Source organism: Penicillium arizonense (genome assembly GCF_001773325.1).
Source record: "Penicillium arizonense strain CBS 141311 chromosome Unknown PENARI_contig069, whole genome shotgun sequence".
Taxonomy (NCBI): domain Eukaryota; kingdom Fungi; phylum Ascomycota; class Eurotiomycetes; order Eurotiales; family Aspergillaceae; genus Penicillium; species Penicillium arizonense.
Window position 1 is genome coordinate 19,207 of NW_019173346.1, and position 11,064 is coordinate 30,270.

At 47.5% G+C, this 11,064-nt stretch overlaps 4 protein-coding genes across 4 annotated transcripts; 2 read left to right on the top strand and 2 right to left on the bottom strand.

The window, feature by feature from the left end:
- Positions 1-597: 597 nt before the first annotated feature.
- On the bottom strand, positions 598-1,368 carry PENARI_c069G04941 (NYN domain-containing protein; the record flags this gene model as incomplete). Its single annotated transcript, XM_022637615.1, has 3 exons — positions 598-603; positions 701-1,169; positions 1,364-1,368. The coding sequence occupies 3 exons, from the start codon at positions 1,366-1,368 to the stop codon at positions 598-600; spliced, it is 480 nt and encodes a 159-aa protein (XP_022482528.1).
- A 405-nt stretch (positions 1,369-1,773) lies between these two features.
- Positions 1,774-5,741, top strand: PENARI_c069G05383 (uncharacterized protein; the record flags this gene model as incomplete). Its single annotated transcript, XM_022637616.1, has 11 exons — positions 1,774-1,952; positions 2,002-2,269; positions 2,318-2,412; positions 2,468-2,595; positions 2,647-2,723; positions 2,777-2,904; positions 2,954-3,071; positions 3,117-3,499; positions 3,551-3,872; positions 3,925-4,256; positions 5,246-5,741. 11 exons carry the CDS (start codon positions 1,774-1,776, stop codon positions 5,739-5,741), a joined length of 2,526 nt encoding a protein of 841 aa, XP_022482530.1.
- A 609-nt stretch (positions 5,742-6,350) lies between these two features.
- PENARI_c069G09036 (uncharacterized protein) lies at positions 6,351-8,122 on the top strand (the record flags this gene model as incomplete). The annotated part of the gene is made up of 2 exons (XM_022637619.1): positions 6,351-7,472; positions 7,559-8,122. The coding sequence occupies 2 exons, from the start codon at positions 6,351-6,353 to the stop codon at positions 8,120-8,122; spliced, it is 1,686 nt and encodes a 561-aa protein (XP_022482523.1).
- A 1,802-nt stretch (positions 8,123-9,924) lies between these two features.
- Positions 9,925-11,035, bottom strand: PENARI_c069G11850 (uncharacterized protein; the record flags this gene model as incomplete). The annotated part of the gene is made up of 2 exons (XM_022637621.1): positions 9,925-10,119; positions 10,745-11,035. Coding segments are annotated over 2 exons (486 nt in total), but the record flags the coding sequence as incomplete, so codon positions are not given.
- Positions 11,036-11,064: the final 29 nt, after the last annotated feature.

The following is an 11,064-nucleotide window of genomic DNA, read 5'->3' on the forward strand; positions in this document are numbered from 1 at the left end:
CCAATAACGATAGTACAGTCGCTCAGTGGGTAGGCGACATCTGCCAGAATAAATCCATGGCTAATTTGGTTATCATCCAAGAAATATTGATCTTGCTGATCAACTTCGCCTGAAACCAAACGTGCAGTCGTCGTGGGGCATTGCCCATTGCGGGACGAGTAAGGCCAATCGAAACCAGCTTCTTCTGCTGCGTCTATAAGATATGCGTCTCTGTCACACTGAAATGAGTACTGTTCACTGTTCCCAGGCCAGGAAAAAGTAATTTTGAAGGTCATATTAATGAACTTGGTGGAAATTGTTGTGTATGTGCGGGCCTTTGGCGGGTATTCACAGAACGTACCAAAAATATTTGGATGCTTAGGAAATCCATTCATTTAAATATTAATATTATTGAACGGCACTATTTGGCATACCTTTTCGATCGATCACAAACCCAAGGTTCAGTGACCACGTCATCTACATCAGTGATCAACAAAGTGCCAAGATAATTGACCCACTTCGAGCGTCCAAAGTTCAGTTCGCCACTGCATTTGCGCAATACCAAGTCCCGAAGTGTAACATCCTGCAAAGAATGTGGATGGAGACATATATCGAGACCTATGACTCTATTTGTCCTAAAAGACTATGGTTATCTTCTGCTGTCAGCGACAGAGCGTAGATAGAACAACAGCCATCTAATCGAAGTTTTCCGCTTTCGTACGTATAATTCCGGGGATTTGTCTGATTGAGAAAGGCGATGTTCGATATCAAAATCGGGCGAATCATAGAATAGCTTGCTAAGCTTGGAGTATCCGTGTGTGGAGATGTTGAATTCCGGGTGTCGTGTCGTGAGATGCTCACCAACATCAGATAGCCTGGCCCACCCGCTGTTGTTGAGAGAGGCCTCTGCCGTGTTCTGCTGCCGAATAGCTGGGTGACCATCTTCTTTGGCTTTTTGGACCGAATTATGGCTTTGGGGAACTTCAGCCTTATCTGAATGCGGTGCAAGCCCTGAAGGGTAAAGAAGGTCTTCGGTATATATGAATTTATCGCACGCAGCGACGAAAGCTTTAGGCGTCTTGCGCTCCCCAAATCCAAATACCATTAGCCCAGACTCGCGCACTCGAGTGGCTAATGGGGTGAAGTCACTGTCGCTAGAGACGAGGCAGAAGCCATCGACGCAATTCGAACTACTAGGTATTAGTCCCAATTTCTAACCAACCGGGCGATTCTCATCACTTTTCAACGCTCTCTTTCGACAATATAATCATTGTATTGTACAGTCGATTATATAGATTCCTACAAGTAGGTGCTCAGCATACACGGATTGGAGATTAGGCGTTCTCTTCAGCTATATCACACCGCTATTGATCATCGAAGCTACGACATCAATTTGCAGCCTGCAGTGGACCATTGTACAACATCTCAGCTCAGCCCGTCACACTCTTATGGACGCTCAGATCGTCAATGTGCATATTGTAAATATGTGTATGCGTTCTACAATACGATCGCCTTGAAGCTTGTATATCCCCATCAGCTCCCGTCCGATCGACATGTGGAGACAGTTCTAGTTTTCAGCTCTTGTGGGGTTGATCATCCCACCTGAGGAGAGCAGAGAGAGGGGTTCATCCTTGTCTGAAGTAGCAAGAAACAGGATCGCAATACAACGCAACTCAGCCGCTTCTTGCATGGGTGGCAAGCTTTTGGGAGAAATACCTATGCTATAAGAAGAGGCCATTCCTGCCGTTTCCTGCTCTGTTAGTCAAGAAAACTGAACTTGATTAAGACACCAACATGACCGAAGTGAAAGCAAAACTCTTGTTCGATGTTTACATCGTCGACAAGTCATCTCTGGCAGCCAAGCTAAGGAAAATCGTGGATATTAGCGAAAAAACGACGGCCGACTTAGATGGAATGACGCTGAAGGAGATTAGAGAGCAGCTCAATAATGCAAAAGCATTGACATTTCGCCAGTATGTTAGGACTTCCTGCCGTGACTTTTATCACGCTAAGCAGTCGCAGGCAAGGGTGCTCGTTCTGCAACAAAGCAGGGGCAGTTTTCAATGACAATCTCCCGTTTTCGACATACATCCAGGCGCTGAATCATGGAAGTGATGATTCCTCGGACAAAAATGACAATGGCAACGGTGATCAAGAGGTGAAGCCAAACGAAAACCCTAAGGGAGCCACCACGCACTATGCGGTGTATCTCAGGTCGCGTAAGCTTCCAACAGAGCTTGATGAGAATACAAAGAACTTTTTGAATGAAAAGATGGAATTCGACTTGAAGGTACGTTTTGAGGATTTACTTTCCAGCACCACAACTGACGCCAGATAGAAAACAGAGCTACTGGCTGGCAAGTCTCCAGAACTACTGGAAAAATCTTACAGCCACTCTGATTTCATGGCGAGAACTGGCAGTGGCACCATCACGTAAGTTCACTTTGCCCACGGCTTGGACGGAAGTGGCTCTAAATGCAAGCAACAGTCAGCCAGCGGATATGCTGGAGCGCCACTGGAATGTTGTCATGAATACAAACTCCCTATTGAGCGGAAGCTCTGCGGTATTGCGCGATGTGGACATTGGAGTTCGGGTGGAGCGCGCTATGTATCCTGGTATGTTGTGATCCAGGAGTTTCCGTTTGACCACAAAACTGACCCAGGCAGCCTTCAAGTCAAAGAAGCGCGAATTTGAGGACTACGAAGTGGCTTTGGACAACAACTCGGATATTGCGGTTCCAAAGGTAAGTCATGTTGCATGTCGTTGTATTTTTTCCCGGATATTGACCATGATTAGCACGGACTTCATATTCCTCGATTCGTTGTCGCAGACGATTCTTACGTGGAAGTAACCGAATCGCAGTCTTCCGTAGCGACAGCTGTTGCATCGAGCTCGTTGGCTCAGGTTGATGCAGAATTGGCAGTGTGAGTCTTATATTTCGGGTCGAGGGTATTTTTCTGACGATGATATCAGTGGGGCCGGCGTCTATGGATATAGCGCAGGTATTTCTGCCTCCCATCACAGCGAGGAAGAGACCAAAAAGCTGGTGACGAACAGGACGGACAAGAAACGGATGGTCATAACATACAATGTGAGATACAGTGTTTATACTTTCGAGCCTCGCTAACCGGACCAGTTTCCACGGGTGATTGTTTTGCTCGACGAAGATAGTTTAGAAGTCACTGCAGAATGTGTCGAAGCCGTCAAGAAGGTGAAGGACTGGAACACACTCAGCATTTTCCTGAACAAGTACGGATCTTTTTTTGCAACCCGGGTTGAACTCGGTGGGCGCCTCCATTCCTCGGAAGACTCGACTGCCATTACCGGTGAAACTGTATCTGAGAAAGCCAAATCCATGAAGAATGCTGCCGGGCTCTCTGTCTCCGGACCCGCCGTGGGGGTTTCTGTCAAGGGTGGAAAAGGCAAAGTAGAGGGTAACAAAGATGAAAATACCACCTCTTCTCTCGAATCCAAGATGTCCTGGGAGGCCAAAGGTGGTAACACACTACTTTGCAACAAGTGAGTTCTCCTGTTTCTCTCCATATAACATGAAAATGCTGATTCGTGTAGTCCTCCTCAATGGTGTAGCACCGTCGCCTCGTTCTATAACTGGCGTGTGGTCAAGCAGGAGAATATCCTCGCTATCGAGGACCTCATCGATAGGATCCAGGGAGGCAGTGCGGTCAGAGATCAATTTGATCTCATTAGGAAGCCACCACCCCTGGCACCAGACCATCTCAACATTTGCTTCTATGAGAAGGCGCTAAACAAATACATCAGCCTCCATCCAGATAGAACCGACAACAGTCTCTACATGAGACTTTCCGCGGATGATCAAACCGAGGTGTTCGAGCTGCATGGAATTATACCCACGTATGGTGGAACTCGACGGGTATGTAACTCTCGCTGACCATTCTCGCATCAGCTAACCCTCGTTATCCTAGATCATGCGCCAGCACCAGTATACGCTATTCAACACAAATTCCAAGACCTGGGTTCATGGAAAAAAACATGGACCCGTAGAAGGGATGTCCAATTTATGTTCCGGGGCAATGGAAGAAAGCAAGTGGCATTTCAAGATTGAATCAGTCGAGCCGGAAAAGAACACCTCCGGGGTCCTTGGACAGAATTTTGCCGTCACAATCGCGGCATTCGACCCAGATGGCAACAGAAAGGGTCTTTTGGGGCAGGTCGGTGCGAGGCAGGATGATTTGTTTGTGGGTGCTGGCTTCGGTTTCACCCCTCGGCATTTTCTCCTGCGCTATCAGGATAGTGCGTGATTTGAATATAGTAACCTTGTTATATACTGCCATCAATTAGTTCTTCATTGGTTCCACCTTGGTTTTGCTTTCCAATCAAAATATTGATATTAAGACTAACTCTATTCACGACACGTACCCGACCTATGTACGGATTTTAGAGGCCTGTGGTTGGCTAAGCGGGACGGTCAACAGTTGGGGGGGGGGGAGAGGAGAAGAGGAGGGGGGAGTACGTACCCAACTAGAAAACGCTTAGTTTTACTCCGATCGGTCTGAAAATTGGCGACGTTCTATTTAACTAGATACTCTATAAACTGTGAAAGTTTTGAGAGGCATCCGACTAATATTGGTGGTGTGGTGGCTGACCCTAACTCTATTCCGTGACGGAAGCTGGGTTGGTTCCGTTGAATGGGGGCCTCTGATTGGCCGAGCTGGAGGCCTGAATTGGATCCACACCCCCAGGTTCCGTCCGAGCTTTGGAACCTGGGTCAGAGGGCTACCTATTGCTCCGATCGGTCTGAAATTTAAAGACGATCTATTTAATTAGATACTCTATAAACTGCGAAAGATTTAGCATCAGACTAATAATGGTGGTATGGTGGCGGACTCTAATTTCATGCATTTTTTTTTTGATGGGGTGCGACCGACGGCTGTCAATACCGTATCATAGTACGTCACCTTATCTATGGTAGCCATAGTAGAATAGATTACCTAGTACAGTAATTAATACCCATATATTATATTCGATAGTAGCCGGTAGTAGCCAGTGAATTAGTGGCCACCGAGACATTAGGGTGTAGGCAGTACGGTCTAAGGTTGCTACTACTAAGTTATAGGATAACGTAATTCACAAGCGAGTGGCCACCATAAGCGAGTGGCCACCCTACCAAAAACGCGTCAAGTAATTAGCATTTAATTTATTCAACCACCTACCATACCACTAATTCGCACTCAATCTTCTCAAAATTCAATTGAGCACGAGGGTAGGATCTTATTAGCTATCTAGGCTATTAAGAATCAAGAAATTATCGGATGTCAACGCGCAAGGCGGAGAGTACGGCTACGCTCTCTACGCCGCCTCGTACAGAGGCCATCAAGAGATTGTCACACTGCTCTTAGACAAGGGAGCGGATGTCAACGCGCAAGGCGGAGAGTACGGCTACGCTCTCTACGCCGCCTCGTACAGAGGCCATCAAGAGATTGTCACACTGCTCTTAGACAAGGGAGCGGACGTCAACGCGCAGGGCGGCTTTTACGGCAACGCTCTTCAGGCAGCCTTAGCCGATGGCCATCAAGAGATTGCCACACTGCTCTTAGACAAGGGAGCGGACGTCAACGCGCAGGGCGGCTTTTACGGCAATGCTCTTCAGGCCGCCTTAGCCGATGGCCATCAAGAGATTGCCACACTGCTCTTAGACAAGGGAGCGGACGTCACTGCAGCGGGCGACCGTTACGGCAACGCTCTCCAGGCCGCCTTAAAAAAGGCCGTAAATGGGTCTTAAAGCTTCTCTTACGAGAACTGCATGGGAATGGAAATAGAGGAGGAACGGGTTACCGATCAGGAGGCGGAAACCGACGGGAAATAGTAAAGAAGTCGCTGGATATACGTAGATGCGAAAATTATACTCTTAGTGTTTATGTTTACATTGCATTTTCTAATTTCATGTGCACTTTTTCATGTGCACTTTCTAACTCCCATCATCTTATCGAAAATTTAACTGAGCGCGCACTCTTTGAATGGAAATGACCTTAAAGTCTTATCAAGTTTCGGAAATAAAGTAAAATAATAAGTACATATAGTGTCATTGATGTAGTTATTTCTGGTAACAGTGTTACGAGTAATGAGTGAACACCAAACACGTGATGAAGCCTTTCATTACGATTCAATACTTGAAACCAAGCCAAGTCTGAAATACATTAGCGTGTTTTGAAAGAGGGTTTGAGAAAGAATCTCTATGTGCAAGCGGTGAAACTGATTTCGATCCTGCCTGTACAATCTTGCGAGAGATCAAGGAGATCGGAATACTACTGTACAGGGCAGACGAGACTGATTTCGATCCCATGCTGTATTCTATCGAACTGTGTACCGAGCGGGAACTAACCCCTGACCGATGACGGACCCACCCGCGGGAGGGCCCGAGACACCTCCCACAAACACCCAAGAAACTACCGCTAGCTTCACTGAGGAGGACCTCGAAGCCAGGGCCACCATCGAGAGCCGGAAGCGAACCCGGAGTGGAGATGCCTTCGCCCCGTCGGATCCAGCCGGCCGAATCACGACCAAGGAAGTGTGGAAATTGATCAGCACGCTGAAGGACGTCATCCGCCACCAAACAACGACCATCGCAGCCACCCAAAATGAACTTCAGGAGATCAAGCACAACCAAAATGTCCTCCAGGAACAGAACGAGAAACTTCACGAGGAGGTGAAAGCTTTGAGAGCAAGGATTGAAAGTGCCCCGACAGTGTCTGCGACCAGGTCTTGGGCCACAGTCGCAGCCAACGGCAGCAATAGCGCCTTCTCGCCGAGACACCAACAACCCGAGAAAGAGCAAGACTGCGTCCGAATCAGCACCCAGAGAACACTAGTCGACCCAAGAGATCATGACAACAACGACGGAAACACGTTTGGGCGCTATCTTCCTACCGATGCTGCCAACACACACATCCGCACGGCATTAGGGAACGACGCTGCAACGCAAGACGCTCAAGTAGCTGGCATCGGCACCACCAAAACCGGCTACGTCATCCGATTCAAGAACGCAGAGTCGGCTGAGGCAGCCCGCAACAACACCGAGTGGCTACATAAATTGGGCAATAACACGAAGCTGGTAAAACCACGATTCGGTGTCGTCGTACACCGGACCCCTACCGAGGAATTTGACCTGGAAACAGGGGCCACTCAGGCAGCGGAGAAAATCATCGAAGATAACGACCTAGCGGAGCACGGCTTCCATATCGACGAACTGGCCTGGATGAAATTGAAGGACAAGATATTGGGGAAATTCGCATCGTTAGGAATCTGGTTTGACTCCGCAGAAGGAGCGGAACATATGCTGCGGAAAGGTTTCGTGGTCAGCCAGCACTTCATCCCTCACGTTGAACGACGCGAGATCAAGAAAAAGAGATGTTTCCGGTGCCAACGGTTTGGACATCTGGCATGGTCGTGCAAGGAAACGCCACGATGCGGACACTGCGCAGGCCAGCACGAGCGGGAGCGATGCCCACCCGGCGTAAGGGCCCGGTGCCTTGATTGTAGCGGCGAACACACGACTGGCGATCGACAGTGTCCAGGCCCAGCGACCTCTAACCCCGCCAGATGCTAGAGAGAAACCTTCGCATTCTACAGTTGAACATGATGAAATCGGGACCGAGAATGGAGGCACTGATCAATGACCCTCAGAGCCAAGATCTGGACGTACTTTTGATCCAGGGGCCATCCATTACAACATATCGCACGCATGTCAACCACAGCGCCTGGCGACTTTATCGACCTACGACGCAGACCGATACAGTTCGATTCCGCAGCCTGATCTACGTAAATAGACGAATCTCTACCTCCTCTCACCGCCAGATACTTTGCGACCACCCAGATGTCGCATCCATTAAGATCTGGTCAGCCGACTTCCAAATCCTTCTCTTTTCGGGCTACATACCTTCAGCACCGCTTTTCATGGGTGACGACGAGTCGGCATTACCAGCCCTTACAGCAATACAAAACACTATCACGGCCGCGAGGCAAAACGAGCAGCGGTCTACAAGCATCATCCTCTCCGGAGACTTCAACCGACATCACCCACTGTGGGGCGACAATCACATCCCACCCAGATTTATCGAATCTACACCTTCCGTCCGCTCAACACTTCTACCCGCAATAAAGTGATAAATCCTAGCAAAGTCAACCTCGGGTTGATTTGGAGGCATCTCACTGAAGCAGTCTAGTCTTGTGACTTTACGCTCGAGCTATAGTCCCAAATTGACATGCTTAATGACCAGAGTAAAGATTCAGTTAAGTTGACTGGAATTTCTACGAGCATTTCACGTATATTTTTCTTCTTGTCCTAAGCTTTTCACAGATCAAATAGTCTCTCTGTGCGTCCATCAGCTGCATCAATGTAGACCTTGAATTTTGTCTGCCTTGACCTTGTTGTCTCCCGTCGTGCGAAAGAATTATGTTGAAACAGCTCGCCAACGTTGAGTGAAAAATATTGCCTGGCATGATGCCAACGTAGTCTCAAACAGTTTGATCAACCTTGTGGCTTGCTACTTTCACCAGGATATACCTTTTCACAAGGGAAGCCCAGCTCAGTGTGAGCACATTCAAGTTTTGATGGGAAAACACTTAAACTCGCTTGGTCCTCCGTGAAGTGCATTTATTTTATCCTAGAGCGTCAGAATATCACTCACTGTAAGGTGCTCCGATACTGTTTTATACTGATCTCATCCCAAAAGACGGCCAGCTTTGTACCCGATTCCCCACATTTACGTCGGCAGAGCAGTATCTGCGGATTGCTATCAGAAGATCTTCCTAGAAAGAACTGTTTGATACTGCATTTAATGCTGCACTTGATGTTACAAGTGCTGGAACGTCCGTTTTTGTCGCATTGGCGGCGTGCGAATGGGTACGTACTTTAACTTCCAATGGCCATTTGTAAAGATGCTGAACAAAGTAGGAAGCATGTTCTTCATGCCGATCTCTCCTCAAAAGTCCCGGTCACCAAAACCCCTTTTATATATTCGAAGACCGAGGAGCTAGTTTGGAAGTGGGAACAGTCAAAGCTCTGTGGCCAGAGCATCAACATCACACTCTCGTCCACCATGATTCCACAAGGTCATCCACCAAACAAAGCTGATAGCCAAGGCAAATTCGTATCCATCGAGAATGGCGTCATTCATGTTTTTCCAAAGGCACATCTCGTGAATCTGGAGCCACATGACTATCAGATCGGTATTCTGGAGACGGCGCATTCAGCAAACTCGAAGATTATCCTTCTCGGTGCGAAGAAAGAGAAACAAACAAAACGGGAACTACACCTACCCAAATTCCTGCCCTAACGTTGGAACCATATTACTTCAGCGGCGAAAATTGGTTTGGGAATTGGCGCAATTGACAGAAAGCAGACGGATGGGTGGAACAATTAAGGAGGCGCAGCAGTCTCCATAAAGACGTTTCTTAGCATAATGACACGTCGTTTAAAAAAGCGCCCGTTGCGTTCTTTCGTGCATTCCTGGAGGCCTGGCAAGGAGAAGATTGGATGCCAAGGTAGGCGCTTACTTTGATTTGCCCACGCATATTCCTAGGCAATTTCATCTGTTTTTGGAATGCAAAATGATTTACCGATTATATCCTAGCAGGATCTACGCCCCTTTCGGTTGCCCGGCCCGTCTCCCTTTAGCCTCCACTACTACGCATAAGATGAAGCAATTTCGCCCTTAGTCCTCCACGCTGACTTAAGATATGTTACCCGGTACAGAGCTCTGTCTCGCGCGCTGTAATCCCGGAAGAGAGTATGCCTAATTCAAAAATATTTTTCTCTGCTACACAAATTGTTTCCGCTATCCAACACGAACTAGCAAATGCAGCAGAGGGATCATCTGCTTATCTACTGTACTTGGTTCTGTCAACATGCAGGGTGTGCATTTAAGGATAGTTGGTATTATGATAGCCTAGTCTCACATGCTCAGCTATCTCTGTCGCTTAGCTTTAGCCTCATAACCTGAAGATGACAGTTGCTTCATTGTCGTATGGTCAGTAAGACCTTTAGTGACAGCTGCCCTATCCTCGCGTTTCTGCTTCTCCTCAGCAGCCTTCGCTGCTGCTGCTTTCGCGGCTTCTTCCGCTTTTTGCTTTGAATCTTCTTCACGTGGCATGGCAAAACACTGTGAGACTTATCAATCAGCTTATGAGATATAGTAATACGAATATGACTAAGACCTTAGAGTTTGCAGCTTTGTTTGCTACGCATAGGAAATTCCAGGTTCTGGTTTGATTTCTTTAGTGATGGAAATGAGGGGCAAGAGGGGAGGTTGAAGTAGGAGGCACTGTACGCCATTTTGTTAACGGCGGCATATACCATATACCGAACCACAAGGAAACGAGAGGGGTAAATCACGCCAAATGAGGGGTGTTTAGTTGTACTTTCGTGCAGTCTCCACCTGGTCGGTGACGTGGAGTGATACTATTCTTAACCATTCTTACTCCTCAATCAGGCATTTAGCTATTATCTCACAACTTACAGGAGAAGCTACGTGAGCCTTACAGTGAGAATTATCTAGTTTACTATTAGACGTAGTGCCAAGAACACACAAAGGCCAAAATAGTCAGATCAGGCATGATATTAATCTGAAGTATATGTTTTTGTTATTTATCTCAGTATTGTACCTTAACCTGGTATCGAATTATGAGCCTTCAGCCCTAGGAAGGAATTACATGATATCTGTGTCGCTAGGATTAAGAAGAAACCGTCTCAAATGAATCATCCACAAGGCTCTGTCTGCAGGACACTTGATCCTGTTCTTCATCTTCATCGCTTTCATGATCATAATCCAGCTGTTCACTGTTGCAAAGATGGCTCCACCACTCCTGCACCGCTTCGTGCACCCTTCGTTGCTTTCCTTCGACTTCCTCCCATGGGATACTCATAATTTGCGGAGCTGTTTTCGCTTTCGACCGAGAGTCATGCTCGATGATAAGAATGCCTTTCTCAAGCTTTCGGTCCAAGGCTTCAAGCTCTCTCCGCCAGGTAGCCAGTCGGTTGAGGATTTCGTGAGACCGCCCTTGTAGCTCTAGCACTACAACTTGTAGTTGCTCTCCACACAGTTCTA